This window comes from Sceloporus undulatus, chromosome 1 (assembly GCF_019175285.1).
Source record: "Sceloporus undulatus isolate JIND9_A2432 ecotype Alabama chromosome 1, SceUnd_v1.1, whole genome shotgun sequence".
Taxonomy (NCBI): Eukaryota; Metazoa; Chordata; class Lepidosauria; order Squamata; family Phrynosomatidae; genus Sceloporus; species Sceloporus undulatus.
In genome coordinates, this window is record NC_056522.1 from 307,969,031 (window position 1) to 307,995,700 (window position 26,670).

The window sequence follows — 26,670 nt, forward strand, 5'->3', positions numbered from 1 at the left end:
TCTTGGCCAAGGACTGGGTCTGCCCTGCTTCCCCCTCTTTGGGCCTGAGCAGGAGGAGGAAGGCTGCAAAGGGAAGGGCTCTCAGGGCTGCTTTGGCACCCGAGTGTTGGGCATTTCAAGAACAACGGAAAGCTGAAAACATTCACTGGAGAAATAACCCGGTTTGCAACCGCTTTAACTCTTCGTTGGCCCAAGGCTATGGAATTCTGTGAGTTGGAGTTTGACCCCACAACAAACTCCAACTCCCAGAATTCCATAGCCTTGAGCCAGAAAAGCACTATGTACTATGTCAATCAATCAATCAATCAATCAATCTGTTTTTTAAAAATGAACTTCCTGACAGTAAGACCTGTTCCACAGAGGAAGACACTTCTTGCCTCAGGCTCTGGTGGAGTCTCCTTCTTGGGAGGCTTTTAAACAGAGGCTGGAAGGGAGTGCTTTGATTGAGAGTTCCTGCATGGCCGGGGGTTGGACTGGATGGCCCTTGGGGGTTTCTTCCAACTCTAGGAGTCTATGAGATTGATGCTTCTTAGTCATGCTCACAGTGGAGGATATTTGGGAATTCCTCCCGGACAGAAGGTTGAAGTGTAGGACATGTCCTGGAAAAGGAGGACACCTGGTCACCCTGTTTAGGGACTTTAGTGGGGATGTGTCCTGAGAGGAGAGGAAACCGGCATTGAGTGGGAGGAGGAGCATTTGAGAAGGAAAATAGTTCCAGGGTCCTGAATGTGAAAAAGTCCTTCTCATGATGCAACTGGGAAAGAACACCCTTCTCTCCGAGGAAAACTGCTGTGTCTGTAGATGCTTGTGTTTCTCTTCTCCTTTCCCAAGAGCACTCGCCACCAGGCGTGGTATCTCCCTTCCCACATCAGCTCCTATGATGGCCTGCAAGGCAGTCTCTCTCTACATGAAGAAACTGGAGGAAGAGGAGGAGGACAGAGCTGGTGGTAAAACCCATTTGTTTTGCAAAAGGAAAAGAAAGGAGTTGAGAGAGTGATGTGACAGCTGCTTGCATTGCCTGGGAACAGGTGTGGTTTCCTAGGTGAAGCCAACATCTATCCATTGGAGAGCACAAATAGCATGCATGTTGAGTAAGAGGACAGGTTGGGCACAGATTTCCATATCTAAAACCACAGGGATGTAAAGGTTTGAATATCAACGTTGGGGGTGGTGTCTGAAAGTGAGGCAGGGAAAATAACAAAAAAACCCTTTCAGTGCAAGAAGGAATGGTGTGGAGGTGTTCAGTCAGAAGTATACAGTTCCTCTGTCCTCCTTCCTCATGTGACAGGCTGCTGACACACTTTACTGCAGTTGTGTTTCTCACACACTTGTATACTTCAAGCTACTAAAAATGCCCAAATATAATCTCTTGCAAGTATTTATACAGAATAAAATGTTTATTACATATGAAGGGGCCATTTTGGGATTACTTTGAGAGCTCTGGAAACATCCCAGATGGTCTCAGCAAACTATGGATTACAATTCATTCAGACCTACTGGTGAAGTGATTTGAGTTTAAAACAGCAGTGTTCCTAGAAGTATTGACAAGAGAAGATAGTAGTTGGCAAATTTTGGCACTGCATTCCCTAAGAATATAATAACCAGTTTCTTAATGCTAGGCAGGCTGAAAGCATTCAGAAATGTAAAAAACAAACAAACAAAAAACAACTTCCCTTCTTGAGTAGCATGAGATCTGGAAACAAACACCTTATTCTGTAAAAATCTGCCTGCTGAAATTCTGCCTTTGTTGTTGTGTGCCTTGAAGTCCGCATAAGGCAAACCTATGACAGGCTGTTCATGAAAAGATTTGTTCAGAAGAGTTTTTTTCCCTTGCCTTTCCCTGAGGCTTAGAGAGTATGACTTGCCCAGTGTCACTCAGTGGATTTTCATGACTAAGCAGGAGTCTGAACCCAGGTTTCCCAGAGTCCTAGTCCAATACTCAAAACATTACCACTTCTTGATTCTCATGTCCCATTAAGCTCTAAATTGTTTTTGATGAGAAGCCCTTCTCAGTAGCTGCACCCTAATTTTGGGCTCATACAAACAGGCCAAAATAAAGCTGCTTTAGTTCACTTTGGAGGTATGCTGTTGAATGATGCATGTATCCTAAGAGGCCAGAAGCCATGCCAAAGACATGGTCCAGTCTTAAGGATTGGAGTGCAGCTTTGGTGCAGCTTCTGGCCTCTTAGGATGCAATGCATCATTCAAACAGCATACCTCCAAAGTGACCTGAAGCAGCTTTATTTTGGCCTGTCTGTGTGGGCCCTTAGAAACCCATTCATTAGGGAAGTTCGCCTAATCCACCCATTGCTGTTCTTCCAGCATCATATCATTAGCATCTGAGACAAATATATTGAATTGATCTTCCCTGCTGTTTTGCACAACAGTATTCCAGCATGTCCTATTGCCCCTCCTTCTCCTTCCCTCCCTCCACTCATGACTGTTCTCTCATACATGCTGGCCACAGTATTTTGTACTTATATGCTCTGAGGGTCTTGCCTCCTCACAATACAGTCAGCCCTTCATATCCAGACCCTCCCCCCCAAACCTATGGATAACAAAAAATACAGAACTTCAACTCTACATTTGTTCTCAGTGGTAGAGCACTGTGTGCACTCCATACTGGATGAAGGAATAGAGAGCATGCTTATCAAATATGCAGATGACACCAAATTAGGGGGAGTAGCTAATACCCCAGAGGACAGGATCAAAATTGAAAATGACCTGAATAGATTAGAAAGCTGTGCCAAAACTAACAGAATAAATTTCAACAGAAAAAATGAAATGCACAGATATAGGATGGGCGGGGGGGGGGCATCTGGCTTGACAACAGTACATATGAAAGGGATTTAGGAGTCCAAGTAGACTACAAGCTGACCACGAGTCAACAGTGCGATGCAGCAGCTAAAAAGGCCAATGCAATTTTAGGTTGCATTAATAAAAGTATAGTGTCTAGATCAAGGGAAGTAATAGTGCCACTCTATTCTGCTTTGGTCAGACCCCACCTGGAATACTGTGTCCAGTTCTGGGTACCACAATTCAAAAAGGATGTTGAGAAACTGGAGCATGTCAAAAGGAGGGCAACTAAAATGGTGAAGGGCCTGGAAACAATGCTCTATGAGGAACGACTCAGGGAGATGGGTATGTTTAGCCTGGAGAAGAGAAGGTTAAGAGATGATATGATAGCCCTGTTTAAATATTTGAAAGGATGTCATATTGAGGAGGGAGCAAGCTTATTTTCTGCTACTCCAGAGAACAGGACACAGAACAATGGATACAAACTACAGGAAAATAATTCCACTTAAACATTAGGAAGAACTTCCTGACAGTAAAGAGCTGTTGGACAATGCAATAGACTTTCTTGGAGTGTAATGAAGTCTCCTTTGGAGGTTTTTAAATAGCGGCTGCATGGTCATCTGTCAGGGGTGCTTTGATTCTGTGTTCCTGCATGACAGAAGGTTGGACTGGATTGCCCTTGAGATCTTTTCTAACTTTTATATTAGAATCTCTGGCACAGGACAGACTGTCCAGAAAGGATGGTCTCCTGGCGCCTAGCTTTGGTCTGCCTCCAGACCGCAGGACTTCCCTGCGGACCACAAAGCAGGTTCTTGTGGCATGATTATGACTCTGCAGTGCGCCAGTGGCGCACTCGCAATGTCATAATGGTGCTGCGATGTGCAGACGCTAGGCATCCATCACGTAATGACGGCAGTGCCCATCTGTACAGGGCGCCACCATTTTGATGTCCTCGTCACATGCAAGGAGCGAGGGGCGTCTAGAAGCACCGCCCCTCACATGTGACGAGGGCATCCTATGGCGCCCGTCTGGACCAGGCCTTTGTTTCTAAAAAAAAATCCAAATAATGACCACTGAAGATATACAATTCACCCTAGACAATGAGACAATTGAAATAATCAAACAGTCCCCATAGCTTAGTTCAAATGTTGATCAGAACAGACACTGCAATAAAGAAATCAAAAAAAGAAAAAGAAAAAATACTAGGACTTTGAAGGGCAGCTATGAAAGAAGTGGACAGGATCAAAAAGTGCAAAGACATGTGTTTGAACACTCGAGTGAGGATATTCCAAGCCATTGTATTCCCCATCACCATGTACAGATGTGAGAGTGGGACAGTGAAAAAAGCCGATAGGAAGAAAATCAACTCATTCAGAATGTGGTGCTGGAGAAGAGTTGCTGAGGATAACATAGACAGCCAAGAAAGCCTGAACTCTCTTTGGAAGCCAAGATGACTGAGGCCTGATGATGCATGCCCTAACTCTGACCCCAGGGCGCCATGATGCTGCGTGCCGCTCCAGACGGCACACAGCATCATGACGCACCTCCAGCACTATGTCTAGATGACGCAGCACAGAAGGGGCGCCATATAGCCATGCCACCACAGCTATGGCGCTCTTTGGAGGACACAAAAAGGAGTTGCTTTTTGCAGCTCCTTTTTGCACATTCCAAAGGCCGGATTGGGGCCACGGCATGAGGTTGCTGTTGTTAGTATATTAAAGGTGAAAATGTTCAGATGTTGCAATGGCTGCAGAAGCCTAATTTGGCTACAGATGGAGTCCAGAGCAGCAGCCGGATGTTCAAGGTCAACTGAACAAGACTAAATGTAAATATGCTATGTCTTCAGTCTCAAGAGGGATTGGGGTCTGTGGTGCATAGCAACTTGTATAGAACAGGCTAGACTTTGTGGTCGCCTCATGGTAATACTGTATATAAGGAAAACGCTGTTCTGGTGGATTGTGGGAGTTTGGAGATAGTGTGGTGTGTCGGTAAGAGTTTTTGTATAGTAGTGTCTAGCTCGTGTTTATTTGAAACAAAGTAATTTGAAACAAACCCTCTAAGGAGTGAACTGCTGGAGAGTGATTGTTTGATTTAGCAGCTGTTTCTCCAGGCATTGTTCCAGCAGGCTGAAAGCTTGTATTCGGAGTTTCGCTCTGTTCTTGTGTTGGAGAGATAACCGGCATCTTCATCTATTTGGCACCGGACCGGAATCATGGGCAAGGTTCATCACCCAAAATATCAATAGCTGTGGCCCCAATCTGGCCAGGAAAGGGGTGGCGGGAGGTTCTGTCTGTATAGTGCCTAAATTGAGGCTATCATACTTCAGCCACATTATGAGCAAAAATGAATCACTAGAGAGACAGCAATGCAAGGAGAGGTGAGATAATAGAAAGAGTGGAAGATCACATGCCAGACTTGATCAGGGATGACATGTGCCTGGGCCTGCAGAACCTGAGCAAAGAGGTTGAGGACAGGAGGTTTTGGAGAAATCTCAAGGGTTGCCATGAGTCAAAGTCGACTTGGGGGCAGTTAACAGAAACAACAATGTTTTACAAATCTGACATTTTATCCTGTCTTTGGGCCCGTACAGACAGGCCAAAATAAAGCTGCTTCAAGTCACTTTGGAGGTATGCTATTTAAATGACACACATATCTTAAGAGGCCAGAAGCTGTGCCAAAGGTGTGCTCCAGTCCTATGTACCCTTTAAACAGCATACCTCCAAAGTGACCCGAAGCAGCTTTATTTGGCCTGTCTGTATAGGGCCTTAGCCTTCTTTGGAGTCTGATTTTGCTCCATTTTTTAATTTTTAATTTTTAAATTTTTGTTTCTAATGTGGGATGTCCCATTTGGTATATCTGTTTTGAAAGTGGTGAAATGTGTGTTAGATGTTTGGTTTGAGAGTCCCAAAGTCAGATGGATTAGATTAGAAAAAGTGCAAGGAAGGAGAGACAAGACAGTAGGTGTGTACCAGAAAAGAATGTGTATAAAGAGAAATCTATCTCTTAATACAGAACCGAGGATTGCCTAGTGAAGTTGAGTGATTAATTCACAACAGATAGAAGGAAATGTTTGCACCTTATGTAGTTCAGCTGTGGAATTCACTCTCATCAGGTTACAGTTCTGGCTTCCAACTTGGATGGCTTTGAAAGGAATTGGTTAAGTTCATGGAGAATGTGCTTGTCAATGCTTATCATTCAAAATAGAATCTTAGAATCATAGAGTTGGAGGAGACCACAAGGGCCATCTAGTCCAACCTCCTGCTCTGCAGGAACTCTCATTCAAAGCATACCCGATAGATGGCCATCCAGCCTCTGCTTAAGATAATTATATACTACTTCCACTATCAGAATGTATGCTTCTGTGTATTGGCTGTTGGGGAAAATGAGTAGAAGGGCAGTACAGTATAGCAGTCATGTGTTAACTATTGTCATCTGGCTGAACACTGTGTAAAGAGAATGCTGGACTAGATAGGCCTTTGGTCCTATCCAGCGTGGTTTTTTGTTATGCTTTTTTTTTAACCAGTGCATGGTCTCAGAAAATAGGTGTTAGCAAGATGTTCAAGTTGACAGGTAAGTCCTGGAACAATGGTATTTCCCCTGCCTCTGTAATCAATGGGCAGGATTTCTTGAACCAGGCTTGAGGCTGGTGTTAACTTCTGACAACAACAGACCTATGATTATGGTATGAATGATTATAAATACAACATATGTACTGTATATTCCTCTCTTGTCCACTGCTCTGTCTTGTTTTAGCCATCCCACTGCTCCATCTTTACTAGTAGAATGGTTACATTAGCAGAATATCTGGTGCATCTATTGGGTGGTACAGATTTGGTCTTCTGCTGACATAGTAGAGCTTCCACTAAGCCCTGAAGCTACACAAACAATATATTTGAGTACAGAATTGCTCTCCTAGCAGGTTTTCAAGACAGCACAGGCACCAGGTATGTGCTTTGGATCAAGGTATAGTTAGGTGCTTCTCTGGGCAAGTGTTATCACCTCCAAAAGCTGGATCCCAGCAGAAGCTTTGTATGATGTTTTGTTTCTGTAGAAGTACCAGATCTTGGTGAGGAAAATCATTAATTCAGCGTTGTCAATGGTGGGGTGGTATCCCCAGAGAGGCATGTGGTTTGCTCATGGGGGTTAAGAGACCTGGAGGCCCTAATCCCTCCTTCTTCTCTTCTTCCTCTTCTCAAACTTTCTTATGTGTAAAATTTACATATGCATTGAGTTAAATATTGAATTTACATTAACAGAACTCTTCTAATTTAAACAATGTTATTTCCTTATAAAATGTTAAAATAAGAATATATATGAATATGCAAATGAAAATGAAAATATGCACACTACATATTGTCATCTCAAGTAGATGCGACGGTCAGAAGTGCTTGCTATCAACTTTGGTTGATACGCCAACTGCAACCCTACCTGGGCCAAAGGGACCTCGAAACTGTGGTACATGCTCTGGTAACCTCTCGTCTAGATTTCTGTAATGCGCTCTACATGGGGCTACCCTTGTACAAAGCCCGGAAGCTTCAGTTAGTACAAAATATGGCAGCCAGACTGGTCACCGGTACATCTAGGTTTGACCATATAACATCTATTTTAAAAGATCTTCACTGGCTGCCTATTCGCTTCTGAGCGCAATACAAGGTGTTGGTTATTACCTATTAAGCCCTACATGGCTTGGGCCCGAGTTACTTGAGGGACCGCATCTCCCCATATAATCCGCCCCACACACTCAGAACATCCAGGAAGAATCTTATGGAAATTCCACCTTCCAAATATGTTTCTACATCCAGATGGCCTTTTCAGTGATGGCCCTGTGAATCTGGAATAGCCTTCCTGAGGAGCTCCATTTGACGACTCCCCTAGAAACATTTTATAAAAGGCTTAAAACCTTCCTTTTTTGTCAAGCCTTCCCCCAGTAAATGAAGTTGTGTATGTTGATGCCATTGATTCCCTGCCTTACCTTGCTGTATGACTGTGTTTTAAATTTTGTATAATTGGGTTTTTATCTAGAGATGTTTTGTAACGGTTTTTTATGGTTGTAATGGTTTTCTACGGCTGTAAATCGCTTTGATCTGTGGAAAAGTGGTATACGAATAAAATGTATTATTATTATTATTATTATTACATAAACAAAATATTTTTATTGATATATTGCATCAGGTGGGGCCCCCACAATGTCTGCATGTAGATGTAAAGGGTAAAAGATTTGAGTACTGCTGCATTCATTCATTTAATTTAAAATTTGTAAAATTCCCCCCAGTATGGCTTTCTGTTCACCTCCTGCTTTAGTAGATCAAACACTTTGAGGAGCTTTAGGAATGAAATTATTGGGTTGGAACCAAAATATTCAGATAACTAAACCCATGACCTCCCCATGTCTACTCAGAATTAAGTCTTATTGAATGCAACAGGGCATACTGTCAGGCAAATGAGTACAGATCTGCTGCATCCATTTATAATAAGCCAGGGTTTTTTAGGTGGGAAAACTGAGGATTCAGCAAGTGCAAGCTGACAAAGTAGATGTTTCAGGCTATTTTAGGGATCATGTGTTCACCCGGGGCTATTTTGTTTCCTTCCTGAACTTTTGCTGTAAGCATTTCCCATGTGTTATGTGAAACAGAAACAGAAACAAAATGAATGAGTGCAAACATCCCTTTTTGTCACTAGCCTTGCAGTACAACAGTGGAGTTGTTAGCTAGCTAATGCTTAACTGGAGATGACACAGACTGAATTTGAGATTCTTGGCTCCTGCATGCAAAATTTATGCTTTTTTACTGATTTTTGCAGAGCATGATTCTTGTTTGGCATAGAGAATACAGTGATTTGGTTGTTCAGAGAAATATTCTGTATATCCTCAGAGGCACTGAAAACATTTCTGATTATGAAGGCTCTGCCTTCGATTCCCTGACTGTCTTTGCCATTAACTTAATGTTGCACTTCCAGTAGATCAGTTCACGTAAGGCTTGCTCCCCCTTGGGAAAGGCAAGTATCCCTGCAAATTTAATCAAATTCCACCAAGAAATCTTAGTAATTGGCAGTCCACTGAAAAGACCCACAACTCCCTCACCCCCATTTTAAATCCATTTAAAACCTCCACACCTATTTGTCTAATATTTAGCAGGTGTAATCTTTTCTAGAGGGAAAAATATTATGTTGCTGCTGTTGTTGACTGCCTTTAAGTTGATCTCAACTCATGGCAACTGTGACTCTTATAGTGCTGCTATTCCACTTTAACTGCCCTGGTTGCCTTGTGTTGCATTCTGGGATTTGCAGTTGAAGGAGAGGCATTTAGAATTCTCAGCCAGAGAGCTCTTAGGCCTCACTGAACTACAAACCCCACAATGCAATAGGAGGCAGCCAGAACAGTAAAAGTGGAATAGCAGCACTATAAGAGTGTAGTGTAGTAATGTAGCATGACATCTCAAAAAAATCCTGTGCTCAACCACTCTGTTCAGGCCCTGCAGGCTCAGGCCCATGGCCTCTCTAATTGAGTCTAATCAGCTGGCGTGTGGTCTTCTTCTCATTCTACTGCCTTCCACCTTTCCTAACATCGGCGCTATTTGAACGGATACTATGAGGCACCCCGTCACGTGCGAGGGGCACCCTGTACATACGGGCGCCGCCATTTTGACGTGATGGACACCTAGCGTCTGCACGTCTTGGCACCTTTATGATGCTGCAAGTGCGCCATTGGCGCCTTGCAGCATCACAACGGCGCCAGAAAAAGCCACTTTTTGTGGCTTTTTTGCTGCGCGAGGGAGCCGCGCAGTTTGTCCACTGCAGCTCCCTTGCACAGCAAACTAGGGTGGCGACAGACCACCCTTTTGGGCGGTCTGTATCCCGCCATCATTGCCTTTTCCAATGATTCATGTCTTGTGATGTGGCCAAAGTACGACAACCTCAGTTAGTCATCCTGGCTTCCAGAGAGGGTTTGGGCTTGATCTGTTCTAAGACCCACTTGTTTGTCTTCTTGGCTGTCCATAGTATCCTTAGCACCTAGCCATTTTTAAAATTTCCAGCAATAGAATAAATTTTCAGATTTCCAAATTCTGACTTGGTTTGAAACCTTAAACAGAGAAGACTTTAGACTGTAAGCCTGAGGGCAGGGAACCGCCTAATTAAAAGATTGTATGTACAGCGCTGTGTAAATTTACAGCGCTTTATAAATAAAGGTTAATAATAATAATAAGTCTGACTGAAGTGGACCATTTTCTGAAGTACCAGATCAGATTCTGAAACAAATCTTGGGATTGAAACATATTCTTAATAGGCACAGATAGGGGGCAGCATTGTTCCATTCATTACTAAGTAGCAACAAAACTTGAAAAATCACATTTTGTCAGAAACTTGCAGCTTGAATGCTGACAAACTGACTATTACTCCACAACTACCACTCATTGCCCTAACCAGAGTTCTTATAATGGCATTTTCTCAACTCTTAGATGCTTGGATCTTCACTTCTTTTCGGTACACTATGGATTAATAGTGTGTGGATTATATTGTTTTCCTCAGAAAGCTGTGGAAGCCATTGATTTTGTTGTACAGTAGATGAAGATTATTGGTTGTCATATTAGGGCTTATGCATGCTGTCTTGATCAGATGGCTACTAGTTATTTTATATCTATTGTCTATCTTTCTTTCCATTGTAGTGGTTAACAAACTGAACATAATAACAAACACGCCACTAAATATATATATTTTTAGTTATTAATTTCATCCTCTTGGGATCCAGAACAAACATTTAAGAAGTGTTGTTTGTTTGCTTTTAAATCATTTAGGCATGTAACAATTATCTTGGAGGTACTCAGCATCATTCTGTTGCACTGATGTTTCATGTTGAGACAAGCCAAGGTCTTGACTCAGGGGAGAAATCTGAGATAATGTCTGGGCTTTTGCACATGTGTGGGGTGGGCTTTTCAGATGTGTTACTTACTGTATTTGTATCTGTGTAATCACTGAGTGCCTATGTGATGTAGTGATTTGAGTGTTGGACTATGATTTTGGAAACAGGGTTTGAATCTTCCCTTGGTTGTGGAAACTCACTGAGTGAGTTTGGGCAGGCCACACACACTCAGCTTCATAGGAAGGCAAAAGTAAACCCTGTCTGAACAAATCTTGCCAAGGATGCCACATGATCGGTTCTCTTTAGGGTTGCCATAAGTCAAAAATTATTTGAAGGCACACAACAACAACGTCAGTGTTACTGTTTTTTTAACAAACTTGCTTTTGGGTGTTACCTATCATATTGTTGTTTAGGACACCACCAGAACCACCTTTCTTTTTTTCATGTCAAAAAGGCACACTTTTCAGAGGAGGCCCAGACAAGATGGGGAAGGCTTGGCCTGTCCCTGCTTGGTGTGCCTTTCTAAGAAGACAGTGTTGCGCAGATCTGTGGTTGGTGGAAACCTTCCCTCCCCAATTTCCATATAGTATATTGCTACTTACATGCTCAGGGAATGGGTATATATCTGTTTCGACAATGTGGCAACTAAACTTTGGAAGTCCACCTGAGGTCACTGCAGAATTGCCTCTATGGTTGATGCATGCACCCCCCAGTAACCTGGGAAATGAATTGGCAGGCAGGCATTTGCACGCTTTGGCAGCAGCTGCATAGCATGTTCCCACTTGATCTTATAAATCCAGAAGTTTACAGGATACCCCCAGCGCTGCCCCAATTGCCTGGCTATTCCCCTAATCCAGGAGCATCTCTGGGCTGTAACCAAACCTATTTTCACATATGCTGTATGTTATCTCTGGTGTGAACTGTTGAAGTAGCACAGGTCCCTATACAGCAGGGGTAGGCAACCTGCGGCCCGCGGGCCGGATGCGGCCCAGCAAGGCCTTGGGACCGGCCCCCACCCGGTCCTGCTGCCGATTACCGCCGGAGCCTTTGGCCTCTTGCGTGAGGGTGTGGGGCCTTTGGCCTATCAGGAGGAGGCGGGCAAGGGAGGCAAGCGGCAGGCAAGAGGGGCAATTGTCTATAGAAGCCCCCAAAACATGCATTTATATTAACATTTTTTTAAAATTAGCAATTTTTTTGGCGTGTCCTCCATTTTTTTTTTTAAAAGGGTCCTCCATTTGAAAATTTTGTCCTAAATTTGTCCCGGTTTATTTATTTAATTAATTTTTGAAAACATTATTTAATTATTTATTCTTTGGCTTCGGCCCCCCAGTTGTCTGAGGGACAGCAACCCGGCCCCTGGCTCAAAAAGGTTGCTTACCCCTGCTCTACAGAGTCCCTATATTGGGAGAAAGGTGGGATATAAGAAAAGAAAATAATAAAATAATAGTAATGTATTCCACACCTCCCCCATTGCTACTGTTCTTCCTGAAGCCTGTTTTTTGTGTGTTACTCTTGCTCCTCCCATACTGTGGATCAAACATTTATTAAAACAGAGACTTCAGTCAAGAAACCAGAAGAAGACTAGGAATGGGAAGGGCAGCCATGAAAGAACTAAACAAGATCCTAAAGTGCAAGATATACAACTGAGCACTAAAGTTAGAATCGTCCAGTGTGTTGTATTCCATATCACCATGTATGGATGCAAGAGCTGGAAAGTGAAGAATGTGGACAGAAAGAAGATGAACCCATCTGAGATGTAGTGCTGGAGAAGAGTACTGAGGATACCATGCATAGCCAAAAAGACAAAGAAATTGATCCTCAGACAGATCAGGGTAATGAAACTGAGACTGTCGTACTAACTTTGGCCACATCATGAGAAGGCATGACTCATTAGAAAAGACAATGATGCTAGGTAAGATAGAAGGCAGTAGAAAGAAAAGAAGACCAAATGCCAGATGGCTGGACTCAGTCAGGAAGCTCATGGGCTTGAACATTAAGGCCCTGAGCAGAGAGGTAGAGGATAGGGGCATCTCTACAGGGGTGCAGATGGCAAGTGACACCCTAAAGGGTGGTTACATCACTGCTCCTCAAACATCTGCCTTTTGGCAGAAATGGACTAAACATTAGACTATGTCCCTTTAAAATGCTTAAGAGATGGTGTTAGTGGAGTGAGGTTCAGTGGCAGGAGAAAGGAAAGGCCCCAGGTATTTTAAAAATTAAATTATTTTTTTTAATTATAAATTTAAGTTTTTTTAAAAAATAAAATTAAAAAAAATTCTTTAAAAACATCACATCACATCTTAACAAATTTTCACTTCAACCACATGAAACTATGTACCTGTAAATACATGTAGGTTGTGTGGATGGTATTCTAATTTAAAGGTATAGTTTTTAATTTTGCTAGTTGTTTGTGTCACAATTGTTACCATTACATTCAGTGATATACCGGAATTACATTTTGTGAGTGACATTACTACAAAAAGTTACCTCACTGAGTGATGCCACTGACCACATTATTGTACTTCTGCCTTATAATGTGGAATTCCACTTTTACTACTCTGGCTGCCTCCTGTTGCATTGTGGGCTTTGTAGTTCAGTGAGGCCTAAGAGCTCTCTGGCTGAAAATTCTAAATGCCCCTCCTTTAAAACACTCATATAAATTAATGCTTCTTAGTCAAAATGGAGGAAATTTTGGAATTCCTCCTGGACAGAAGGCTGACATGTAGGACATGTCCATAAAAAGGAGGATGACTGGTCACTCTGTGCTAAATCCATGCGTGACTAGCGAGCCAACACTTAGGTAAATCCAGGGTGACCAGATGTCCTAACCACAAAGAAGGACAAGGCCCTGCAAAATGTGGGACTTTCAAGAAAAATGTAGTCCATTACAAAATAAATGGTAAAAACGCTAACATAAATGTAAATCCATGCTTCTTAGTCATGCTCAAAATGGAGGATTTTTTGGAATGCCTCCTTGACAGAAAGCTGAAATGTAGGACAGGTCCTGGAAAAGGAGGACATCTGGTCACTCTGCAATAAATCCATGGTTCATTATTCTTTAAAAACATCACCCTTTACCCAGTTTTCACTTCAGTCCCATGAAACTCTGTGCATGTGAATGCACTGAGTCTGTGTGTATGATATTGTAATTTAAAGGTATAATTTTAATGTTTTATGTCACAACTATTACCACAACAGTCAGTATTAATGAGTAAAAAACTACAAGCAGAATAACGATTCTGTATGGTGTGGTATGGGATGAGATCGATGTGGGGAGTGACACCATGAGATACCGCACTGCCGCATGGCACCAACCTAGTGACACCACTCCTTAAGGTGAACCTGTTACAGGGGTTTCGTGGCAAGATTTGTTCAGAGGTTTGCCATTCCCTTCTCCTGAGGCTGAGAGAGTGTGAGCTGCCCAAGGTCTAGTGATTCCTGAACTGTTCTAGGGATTCCCAAACTTTGGTCCTCTAGGTGTTTTAGACTTCACCTCCTAGAAGCCCCAGCCAGCTTGTCCAGTAGTCAGGAATTCTGGGAGCTGAAGTCCAAAACACCAGGAGGATCAAGGTTGGTTTTTTAATGGTGTGCTATAAAAATTTTAATGGCTTGTATTTTTGACATATTTCAATTTATAACTGTTTTAATTCTTAAAATGGTTTAATACGTTTTTAAATTTTATATTTATATGTTTTAATATTGTTGTACTGTTTTTAAATTGTATTGTTTGATGCTTGTTGTTCGCCACTTTGAGTCCCTATATTGGGAGAAAGTCAGGATATTAGATAATGATAATAATAATAATAATAATAACAATAATGAATTCTTAGATATAGCTGTCTTAGTCTGTAGAATCAGTATGTGGAGAGATCATGTGGCACCTTTGAGACTGACTGAAAGAAATTGGCAGCAAGAGCTTTCCTAGATTTCAAATGACTGAAGTTTAGGAAAGCTCATGCTGCCAATTTCTTTCTTGATATGTGTGTGTGTGTGTGTGTACACACACACAGTCCTATAGCAGCGAACACTCGGGGGTAGCTGTGTTGGCCATTTAACACATACAAACAATACCATTATTGGCCAACCGAAATGCATAATATACTTGTTGCAAGCTTTTGGTGCTCCATGGGCTTCTTCATCAGGCAAGATGTTACAAACCAAACAGGAGAAGAAGAAGAAAAAACCAACTGGAGATGCTAGTCAGGTGTCTGCATGTTGTTTCAGTCCTTAGTAAAGATGTTGCCAGATTGTAGCTGCAACAGGGGAGCCATGAAGAGTAGCCTGACTGAATTCTCATGTTTTACCTCCACACCACCCAAATGCTCCTGATGCAAAAACAAGGAGACTCCTTGAGGAATCCCTTGTTCTCTGCCTACAAAGAGGCCTGTGACCTCCTTGGAATGGAGACATATTGGAGTGCGAAAGAGGGGTCCCTGTTGAGATGCAAATGGACTTCAAATTTCCTGGACTTTGAAAATCTCCCTATTGCCACATGGCCAGGAGGAGGAGGAGGGGTCTGCCTGCACAAAATATATATCCTCCCCAGTCTACCATCTTTACTAAGGATTGAAACAACATGCAGGCATTTGACTAACATCTCCAGTTGTTTCCTTTCTTTCTTGTTTGTAACACCTTGCCTGATGAAGAAGCCCACGGAGCTTCGAAAGCTTGCAAGCAGTCTCTTGTGCATTTGGGTTGGCCAATAAAAGGGATGGCTGCTGGGTATTCTGTTCTCGAGGCTTTCTTGTCTTTGCAATGCGCTCTCGGGGACGGCAGGGGGAGCCGGGCTCCTCCTTTTGCTTTCTCTTTCCCTTCCTCTCTCCTCTGTTCTGCTGCTGGGCGGCTGGGAGGAGGCAGCTTCCAGGGCAGCTAACCGGGGTCCTCTCTTCTGCTTACCTTGCTCTCTGAGTGCTGACGCTTCCTGCAGGGCTCTCCAGCAGTTGTTTCCCCGGGAGAAAGCAGGGGCTGGGGCTCAGGAAGGCTGGGCATGCAGGGCGGGCACCCATCCCGGGCATCCCGCTCTTCTTCCTGGGGACTGCCAGCCCCTTGGCAGCAGAGGCAGCATTGTTAGGGCTGCCCTTTGGTTTCCCCTCCTCCTCCTCCTCCTCCTCCCTGGGCTTCATCCTGGGCGGCTGGCATGGCTGGCATTGCCCCGGGGTGCAGGTGAGGAGGGCATGGAGAGGCCGGGAGGCCCGCAGGAGCAGGAGGAGAGCGGTGCCTCTGCCGGCCCCTGCCCCAGCTCCCCTTCCTCGGCCAGCTCCGAGGGCGCCTCCTTCCCTCTCTGCCCGGAGCCGGAGAAGGCGCCTGCTGCTGCTGCTGCCCTGCTGGCACGGAGGCACAGCAAGAAGCGCTTCGGGCTCAAGATCTTCGGGCGCAGGTGAGAGGGAGGGAGGGAGGGAAGGGGGTCCAGGGCCACCGGGGAGGACGAGGCATGTTCTGGGAGAACCAGGACCACGTGTGGACTCACCCTGCACTACTAAATCCAAGGCTGACCAGTGTCAAGACTCCTGGGAATGGCCAGTGATGCTTCTTAGGCTCAAAATGATGGAGGGTGTGCCTTGGAAAAAGGGGGACCAAGCCTACTAACCCCGCACTACTAAACTCCATGGTTGACTAGTTAGTCAACACTTGGGTACTACATCCAGGGTCATCCAGGTGCGTCCTGACTGCCAAGGAGGGCAAGGCGCCGCAAACACTCCTAGAAATGGACCTTTATGCCTCTTAGTCCTGCTTAAAATGATGGAGGACGTTTCTGGAAACAGGAAGGCCATGTCTGGCCGCCCTGCGCTGCTAAATCCATGGTTGATTAGTGAGTCAACCCTTGGCTACTACTACATCCAGGGTGACCAGGTGTGTCTTAACTGCAAGAAATGTACTTTCTAGAAATATAAATTTATGCTTCTTAGTCTGGTTCAAAACAATGGAGGACATGTCCTGGAAAAAGGAAAGAAAATGAGGATGTGGCCAGTCATACAAATGTAAATTCATCCTTCCTAGTCATGCCCCAAATTTTGGGAGCCCAGAGGTCCTAAATGCAAAGGAGTACAAGGCACTGCAAAATGGAGGGCATTCAAGGAAAATGTAGGGAGATGACCAAAGAAAAGCTTAAAACACTCATTTAAATATAAATTCATGCTTCTTAGTCATGCTCAAAATGATGGAGGACATTTGGGAATTCCTCCTGGGCAGAAGGTTGAAATGTAGGACATGTCCTGGAAAAGAAGGATGTTTGGTCACCCCACTTGCATGGAAGTTAGAATAGGTTCTTACTAGACAACGTCCCCAACTCATTTTTGTATTTATTTTAGTTTCTTGTTGGTTATGTTTACATGCTGCCCAGCTGGCAATGCCGGGGATGATGGTGGTCGCTTACAAATACAGCAGGCCCATGTTATCTGCTGATTTTTGGTTCCAGAACTCCCTGTGGATACCAGAATCCATGGATGCCCATTAAATACAATGGTCTGGTCAAGTGGAATGGTGTCCTTATATAAAATGGCAAAATCAAGGTTTGCTTTTGGGAATTTATTTTTTCTAAATATTTTCAAACTGTGGATGGTTGAATCCATGAATAAAGAATCAGTGGATATGGAGGGCCAACTGTATGCATTTTGCTTTTGTGTATGTTTGTGAATACTGGTGGAGTGCATCTGTACAAAAGTTAGAGTTTATCTATTGGCAGGAGTAGTGTTCCTTCCTGGGGGGGGGGGGGGTGTTTAAAAAGGTTAAAAGCTTCCAGTAAGAGTCAGACCCTGTACCCCCCAAAAAAACTCTTGCAAATTTACCTGCATTAAATTGGCTTTTGGCAAAAAAGAAAAGAAAAAAAAAGAAAGCATGTGAAAGAAGCTAAACATCTTATAACAATACCTTGTGGGACCATGAGTTCATCCTAGACCAGGGAATTTTTGGTCTTCCAGATATTTTGGATTTTGACTCCCAGATGCATTAGTCGACATGATCAGTGATAGAGGATTGTGGGAGTTGTCTTCATAACTATCTGCAGAGCCAAAGATTTGCCACCCAATCCCAGAAGAAACTGAAAGATGGAGAAGTAGGGGGTGCAAGTCTGTTCCTCTGCACAACAGAAGGGAGGATACCCTGAAGCAGAATCATACATATATACATATGTATATACATACATAACACATGCTGTTCCCATTTTCCTTAAGACTGTCCTTTTAAACATGATGCTTTATTTTATTGTTTTCACCAGAGCCCAGATGAGTGAGCTGGAGCAGTCATGCAAAACTGGGTTAGGGAATAAACTGAAACACTATTTTCATTGGCATACAGTTTGTTCATATGTTTACATGTGCCCAGCATTGTTAGCTATCCATAATAGGAAGTCCTATGATGTCTTAACATAATCTGGACTACTCATATTTCACAAATTGAAACAAGAGCTCAGAAATATGTCAGCATGTGAACAGAGGCAGGTAGTCCCCAAGGACTTCACAAGTGCCATGCGTTGCATTTGGGACTGTTCTGGCCAGGCCAGTCTGACTACTGACACTTCAGCTAATACTAGAAACCTCCACTTTAGGGCTGCCAAAGGAAAAAGAGAACAAGAGGGCTCCTAGGTCTTTAATGCAGGGGTGGGATTCTGGCAGTCTTCCAGAATTTTTTGAACTGCAAAACCCATCAGGCCTAGCCAGTATAGCCAATGGAGAAGAATGCTGATAGTTGTAGTTCAGCAATATCGGGACAGCCACACAATTCCCACCTTTACTTTTTCATAGTTCTGTAGTACAGGGAATATGCTGTAGGTGAAGCTTGATGACCTGCTACACCAATTCTAACAATAATCACTATAAAAAGAGCCAGAATCCATCTCCTCTTTATCATGTGGCCATCCTGCTTCTTGATCTAAATACGAACTAGGTAATTCCAGGAAAAGATGGAGGGAAGAAACATTCAGAGGCCAGGACCACCACAGCTGCAAGTTAGCAGCTAACATGGGATTGTGAGCAAGTCAGCACTGTCATGTCAAAAGTACTCCATCCAGAATTGTTGACCCAGAGTGCTGTCTGCATTCCACCTTTGTATTACATGGATACTATTTTGTACTTGTAGCCTCTAGTGCTCAACATGTGCTGACAAGCCTCTAGGGTGAATTTTATAGACATGAATTCATGTTTGTTTTCTCTGATGAAATCTTAATTTTGCTTCACCTAGATTAAAAACACACTGCAGAAATAATCCATTTTGAGACTACTTTAACCGCCCTGGCTCAATGCTAGGGAATTCTGGGAACTGTAGTTTTGTGAGACATTTAGCCTTCTCTATCAGAGAGCTCTAATGCCACAAAAAACCACAATTCCCAGGATTCCTTAGCACTGAGCCAGGGCAGTTAAAGCAGTCTCAAATGGGATTATTTCTGTAGTGTGTTTTGGACCATAGGCATTTTAAAAAAATTTGGAGAGTTCAGATGTAAAGTCTGTAGCAGACTTTATCTGCTTGTTCCATTCTGATACCTATATTTTTGAAGGGTATTGATGATGACGTTGGAATGGTCAACTTGTTTTTATTATTTACCTATAAGTAAGAAATCCAGTTCTTTAACCCAGAATACGTCGCTAGGTATAATCTGCTGCCTGCATATCTTTTACTGATTGACTTAGGGGCTGTGTCCTTACAGCCAGATCGGGCCATGGCAACCACATGTCGTGGCCCTGATCTGGCCTTTCCAGGGCACGATAGCTACAGCGTTGCGGCTTTAAGGCACTCCTCTGGCACTGCATTGTATGGACGCAGTGCCAGAGGAGTATCATGACACCATGCAACACACGGCGTCATGCCGGCCTGTTGGCGGAGCCAGGGTGTGCATCATATGGACGCCATGCCCCGACTGACTGCCCCTAGGCCGGCTTTTCCTGCTGGTCTGCACAGCCTCTTAGTCTGCAGTCTCTATACTGAAACTGAGTTTCACTGTAGCTTTCATAACCATACCACCTGACTTAATTTTTGGACTTTTCTGTTTGGACTTTTCTCCTACTTGTTTTGGTACCACCTAATAAGAGGAAGAGTTTTGGTTAATTAGAAAGTATGCATACTTTTGTAACATTTTGGTTGTCTCAGTAAATGTATTATCCAACTGTAGGTCTTGTTCCTCCTGCAGTCATCGCTGCATGACTGTGTATTCTGTTTTTTAAAATCTTCTGATAGCGTTAGTCTTCTGACTGTGATTACACCTCCTCAGATGTATAGTACCTGATGGTAGTAGATATTCGACATTAAGTACCAAAGCTCAGTGTATATGTAAAAGTAAAAATATTCTTTAGGGAATGATTGTTAGCATTTGGATCCACTGTACCCTTAACTTGATGTACTGCTGATTTTTCTACTTCCTTCCATTTACAGTCATAGAGAGCTACTGGCTGAGTGGATTGAGGATGAGATATTTGGCTGGGTATAAACTATATTTTTATTTTGTTGTAAAACAATTGAAATCTATCATGAATGCTTTTGAAAAATACTGAGGACACCTTGTGAAAACCAGTAGAGCAGGTCCACTTGTGGTGGGATTTAAATACTTAGCAGAGCTTTGGCTCAACAGATTGGTTCTCTTTTCTTTCCTTTCCTTGGCAAGTGTTGGATTATCCTATCCCTGGAGTAGATCTAATTATCTCACAGGCCTGACAAAAACCAGGGCACCCATAATGGCTGGAACACAGACAGAAGTATTGATGAATCATTTCTAGTTTGGACTGGGGTTGTTCTGGAGTTAACATTACACCATATATGTCCTAGTGAGCACCATTGCTTGTTAATACAATGAATGGATTTTTTTTGGGGGGGCCTTGCAGTTCTAATTTCTACACAATCAATTAGATCTTATGCTTTACAGAATTTTAAAGCTGTTAATTTTGGTAATTTGTTCATTGGGAAACATGGTTCTTGTAAAATAGGCATTTTGTAGACGGCTGATTGTAAGCATTTGGAGCAGTGTGTAGCACACATACTCTGTATCACCTCTGAGTATTCTGTGCCTTAGAAAAGCCTATGAAATTCATGGGGTCACCATAAGGCAAAAGGTGACTTAAGGCACATACAACAGAGAGCACAAATGTCTTACAGCCAATTCACACTTTATAAGTGAGAAAACAGGATTGTCAATAAAGTGTGAACTGGAATTGCTTCAGCTTCATGCTTCAGAAGGCCCAAATTTGTCTACGTATATCTTTTTGGTCTATTCAGTGTTTGGAGACAACTTTTTCCCCTTTACACTTTTACTGTGCAGGCCACCAGTGTTAGGTAAAGTATGAATTGGTTTGTGGAAGGCAGGTGTAGAGACAGTTGAAATGTAAGTGAACTGGATAGACAAAAAAGAGTAGAAACCTTTCCAAGCTCTGCTGATTATTGATCTGTTTCCAATATGTGAGTGATTGCTATACCCACTCATATGTTCCAAAACATTGATCAAGTGGTACCTGATCAGCTGGGGCCCTTTAGCAATGAGAAAGAAGCATAAGCTGAACTAGTGCTTCATAGGAGTGTTGCACAAGTACAGTTTCACTGCACTGAAGGGAGATCCTCAGTGTGGGATGCTTTTGGTGTTAACTGGAAGCAAGCTGTAATTTCAGCTTCAAGGGATGTAATTAGAAACCAAAAAACAGTGCCCTAGCATCTGATTAGGCTGTCAGTGATATGTTATGGCAAATGACTGGGCCAAGTAAAAAGTGATGATGGTGGCTGTTGGCCAATGTTTGTGTGTAACCATGTTTGCTCATTTTTAAGAACACATTGCACTGAATTTGCCACTGTGACATGAGGGAAGGCTGTCCAAAATACAGTCGACTGAGTCTGTTTATCAGGAGGATGGGGCTGCAGTGTCTCTGTAAATTTTTGTGGGGCCATGAGAATTTGAGTTCTACCTCTGATTCTAGTTTAGATAATATACTTAGTTTTGACAAATATGTCTTTACTTTATTAATCTGCCCTAGTGGATTCTAAGATTAGATTAGAATCTAGGCATGTAATTGCTAAATGATACAGTGATCACCCATGGAAGAAAAAGAGACATCTGTGATGTGTTGGAAGGGTGTGTATTTGTATTGCCTTCTTTGGCCATTGCGTATCTTTGTACAGTACAGTTAAAGCCAGGTTAATAGAACCACTTATGCTGTATCTGTTGTTGTTGTTGTTGTTGTTGTTGTTGTTGTTGTTGTTGCACTTCCAAGTCCTTTTTGACTTATGGCAACCCCAAGGTGAGCCTATCATAAGCTTTTCTTGGCAAGTGTCATCAGGGGGGGGTTGCCATTGCCTTCCTCTGACGCTGAGAAAGTGTGACTTACCCAAGATCACCCAATGGGTTTTTATGCTTGAGTGGGGAATCGAACCCTGATCGCCATAGTCGTAGTCCCAACACCAGCATGGTATAATGGCTTAAAAACCATTACACCACACTGGCACCATGCTAGAGGATTCTGAGAATTGTAGTCTTGTGAGACATTTAGCCTTCTCTGTCAGAGAGCTCTGGTGCCACAACAAACTACAAACACCGGGATGCCATAAGATTGGGTCATGACAGTTAAAGTGGTGTCAAACTCCATTAATTCTGCAATGTGGCAGCAGCTTTAGGGTGCAGCTACACTGTAGAAATAATGAATTTTGACAACATTTTCACTGCCATGGCTCTATCCTACAGAATCCACCACTCTTTGGCAGAGAAGAGTAAAGAACTTGTAAAACTACAAATCCCACAATTCCATAGGATGAAACTACAGCACTTAAGCAGTTTGATACATCTACAGTGTTGAAATAATGCAGTTTGACAGCACTTTAACTGTCATGGCTCCATCCTACAGAATCCTGGGATTTGTAGTTTTGTGTGGTATCAAACTGCATTATTTCCACAGTGTAAATGCACTCCTAGTCATCAGGGGAAGGGTGATGTGGATTTATCCGAAAACAAGCTTATTTAAGACTTTTTCATTTAAATAACTTTGTGGATGACTTAATTTTAGTCTAGCTAATCTCCAGGAAAGGCAGTTTTTTTCTGTAACCCAGGCTTGAATGTAACATTAATAAAAGGGCACCTGGAACTATTTATTAAAAACTATCTTTAGAGGACATGTAGGGGTAGCTGTGTTGGCCATTTAGCAAATTCAAACAAAAATCTACCAAATAGTGATAGCTGTATTGGCCAACTGAAATGCATAATATACTTGTTGCAAGCTTTCAAAGATGCACTGGTTTATTCATCAGGCAAGATGTTACAAACCAAAGAGGAGAGAAATTAGAGATGTTAGTAAGACACCTGCATTCTGTTGTTTCTGTCCTTACTTAAGATGGTATGGGGAAGGAATCTTTTGCAGGCAGGCTCCATCTCAACAAGGACTCCTCTCTTGCAAGAGCAGGAGTCCTTGTTGAGATGCAAATGGACTGTAAATTTCCTGGACTTTTAAAATCTCCCACATAGTCAGAAGGAGGAGGAGCCTGCCTGCAAAAGATGCATACCATCTTAACTAAGGACAGAAACAACAGAATGCAGGCATCTCACTAACATCTCTAATTTCTCTCCTCTATGGTTTGTAACATCTTGCTTGACAAAGAAGCCAGTGGAGCTTCGAAAGCTTGCAACAAGTACTGTATATTTTGCATTTCGGTTGGCCAATAAAGATATCATTGTCTGGTGGATTTTTTTTTGAATTTGCCTTTAGAGGGTTTGTCTTTTGCCTACATGAAGCTGCTGTTTATTTCTCTCAATCCTTAAACTTGAAACATCACTTTGATCTCATGAGGTGAGGTGGATTGTTGCTTTTTTCTTCAACCATTTCATCCCTGTTTTCCTCTAGTATGGACAGTTTTGGCCCTTCCTAAATCTTTGGCCTACATCTCCCATCATATTTAGCCACCATATGGAGGGATTATGGGGTTGTAGACCAAAAACTTCTGGAGGGACATAGTCCCCCCCCCCCCCCCCCCCCCCCACCACTCTAGAAGAATCTTAGCCAGAAAATTAGTTCAGTGATTGCGGACCTTATATTTTGGTATCAAAGTTCCAAAAAGAGCTGTTTGGTTTTTGCTTCATTTGTAAGAATGTTGTCCTAAGTCTTACTTGTCCCCTTTTATTCTTTTATCTCATTTGAGCCCCTTTAGTGGAAAGAAAGAACATAGAGGTCATTGCACCCTACTTGTGATGGCAGCTGGCGGTTGAAAGTCAACATGTTTTTGTTTGCTCTTCGTTGTGATATCATTGCAGCAGCAGTTCAGTACATCTTCCTATGTCTTCTTTCTGGAAAGTCACTGATTATATAACTGTAAATGGGGTTGCATGTGTCTTTGATGGGAACCAGGAGCTATGTAAAAAGCAAAATGGGTAGAAGAGTCATTTTCTTGTAACATTAGGTAGGAGGATACTTGCTGTCTTGGACAATTGTATTGAGCAGGGAGAATCAGTTTGAAAGTACTTGGATACATCTAATGCAGTCTGACAGCACTTTAACTGTCATGGCTCCATCCTACAGAATCCTGGGATTTGTTGTTTTGTGAGGCACCAGTACTCTTTAGCAGAGAAGCCTACAGACTTTTTAAAACTCCAGATCACAGGACTCCATAGTATGGAGCTACAACACTTAAAGTGGTATCAAACTGCATTATTTCTGTAGTGTAAATGCCTATTCTCTGTGTTTGTGCCTGAGCAGATGGATGCTCTTGGATGAAAATTTATCCTGCTTTGCTGTGCAAGTCATCCTGCCATTGTAAGGATGTTTAGCAAGACCAGTGTGATTCACCTTTTTAAATCATGGGATGGGATGATCCTAGAAATCATGAGACATGGTAGCATTGCATTTGTGTCTTCTAGTAACAAGCTTTTCAAACACAGTCTGCTAATTTTTTCAGTTCTTTAACCCTGAGAAGCAAGCTAGCATGCTTGTGTCCTCTCCCCCCCCCCCCCTTGATCTACAAGCTTTTAATAAATAGATCAGTCAATTTAAGTTTTAGTGGTTTAACAATGAGAGCAGGTTCTAACTAGGGCTGTGAATTTAGGTCCTGCTTACTCATTTTTGAGGCTATTTTGGTTCTGATGATTTACTATTAAAGGGAATTAAAAAAAGGAAAGGTCACCTTTGGTTTGTTTTTTTTAAACAGTGAGTGGTTGTTTTATTAAACTGCAAGTTATATCAAGTGTCATTCAGTACCTGAGTGAGCACCTATATTTAGCAATATCCATGCACATTTAAATGTTTTTGGTTAAAGGACAATTGATTGATCTACTGAAATTGTGGAATTTCCATGCTAATGTACTATCCATTTCTGAAATAGAATAGAACAGGATGGATTTGATGAAAGAGTGTCCATGTGCTCTTCAGAGATCAGAAATGTTAGGCTCTTGGATCACAGTTCCCAGAATTCCCTAGGCATGCTGGTTCAAGGTTTGTGCAAGTTGGAGTTCAAAAAAGTAATTTTTCCAAGCCCTAGTTTCTAGGCTAGAATCATTCTAGCAGTGCTTGCATTCATTGGGACTACTGTGTTAGAATGATTTCTGAGGAAATAATGGCATAAATGCGGCATTCAGAGGCTTCATTGATGTGGTCAGTTAGTAGCTAGCTATACATACTTGATTGATTGGAGTACTGGAGAAAATCTAAGTATGATGTTTCATTTACTGGAGGATGGAAGGGGAAGATGTTGGCATGAATGCCATAAAAGGAGAGTACATCTGAGGCATTGTACAGATAGTTTACACTTGCATTTTGGACTGGCTGTTGACTTGAGGGTTGATGACTTGGTGGGTATTACACAGCTGCTGTTCCAATACTAAGCTTTTCCACTAGCAATCACCCAAGGCACTGACTCACCTCAGTTATTTACTGACTATAGAACTTAGATTTGCGTTTTATAGGTACATGCCAATTAGCTGCCTAGTACAAGAATTAGTAGACTGAAATGTTAGTAGACTAGATCTCTTTCTATTTTTCTGGGTGCTACCTCTTGGACATTTAGAAATGTACTTGTGTAAGGTGGGGAAACAGTGTAATTAAACACATTCAGTTGGTGGGATTGGGCATTTTAAGAACTGATACATATACATAAAGCTTTACCAGAGCTTGGAAAAGTTACCTTTTTGGATTGCAGCTCTCAGAATCCCCAGGCATGTAAAAAAAGCAAGTTTTTCAAACTCTGAATTTGAATGTGCATATGTATCGGGGCACTACATATGCATCCACTGTTTGTGCCCATTCCCTGTTGGTAACGATGACCTAAATCCAAGTGGTAGTCCTGATTAGAACAAGCCCCCTAGTCAGTAAAACATATACATGGACTTAGCAAATTCCTGTTGACTTGATGACTCTGCTTTAGTTGGAACTAATGTTTTTATGTTCCTCTTGCCTTTTCTGACATTCTTATCTTTTTTAAAAAGACTCCACCCTTCTTGAGCATTGGTATGTAAACTCATTGGGTTTTAAATTTTTGCTTTAAAAGTACTCCATAGATTATTCAACCAGTAGGTACAGGCAAGAGCCCAAACTTGTACAGTGACTGCTGGATCCATCTTTGCATATTTATGAGTTCAGCCAGAGACTGATCCTACAGTACTTAATTTCCAGAGAGCCATCTGGGACAGGTATATATTGGTGGCAAGTGATGTAACTACAAGACCATTTTATTGCAGTACTCTTTCTCATCATTGAAAAGTACTTTTTTCTGATATCAAGGAAGACAAACACTGTCTTGACATTGTTCAGGAATCACAGCCAGGTACTACTAGGCAAATCATACAGCCCAGCAGTTCCCAGTCTTGAGTCCCCAATTATTGCTGGACTTTAGCCCCACCCAGCATGGCCAGTGGTGCCAATTTGAGGACTTCCAATCCAACAACACATGGAGGCTCACACGATTGGGAAAACAGATACAGATTGTGCGTGACTATAAAGCCATCTTTGCTGGAAACTTTCCCTGTGTGGAGATTAGTCATACCTTGTCTCACCTGATTTGCTGCTTCACCTGAAATGCTATTCTGCTGCTCTAGGGTGATTCCATACATCCCTAGGAATTTCAACTTGCCTCTCCTT

The 26,670-nt window shown here is 42.5% G+C and overlaps 1 protein-coding gene across 5 annotated transcripts in view; it reads left to right on the forward strand.

The window, feature by feature from the left end:
* DGKZ (diacylglycerol kinase zeta) overlaps positions 1-26,670 on the forward strand; it is a 202,169-nt gene that overhangs the window by 53,716 nt on the left and 121,783 nt on the right. The window contains exon 1 of one of the 5 annotated variants that reach the window (XM_042443084.1): positions 15,575-16,028. The exons of 3 other annotated variants lie outside the window; for them this stretch is intronic. In XM_042443084.1, coding sequence (XP_042299018.1) covers positions 15,826-16,028 — 203 coding nt within the window. In that variant the 5' untranslated portion in view covers positions 15,575-15,825. Of the gene's footprint in view, positions 1-15,574; positions 16,029-26,670 lie in introns of those variants that run through there. One more of the 5 variants, XM_042443097.1, reaches the window with a different exon arrangement.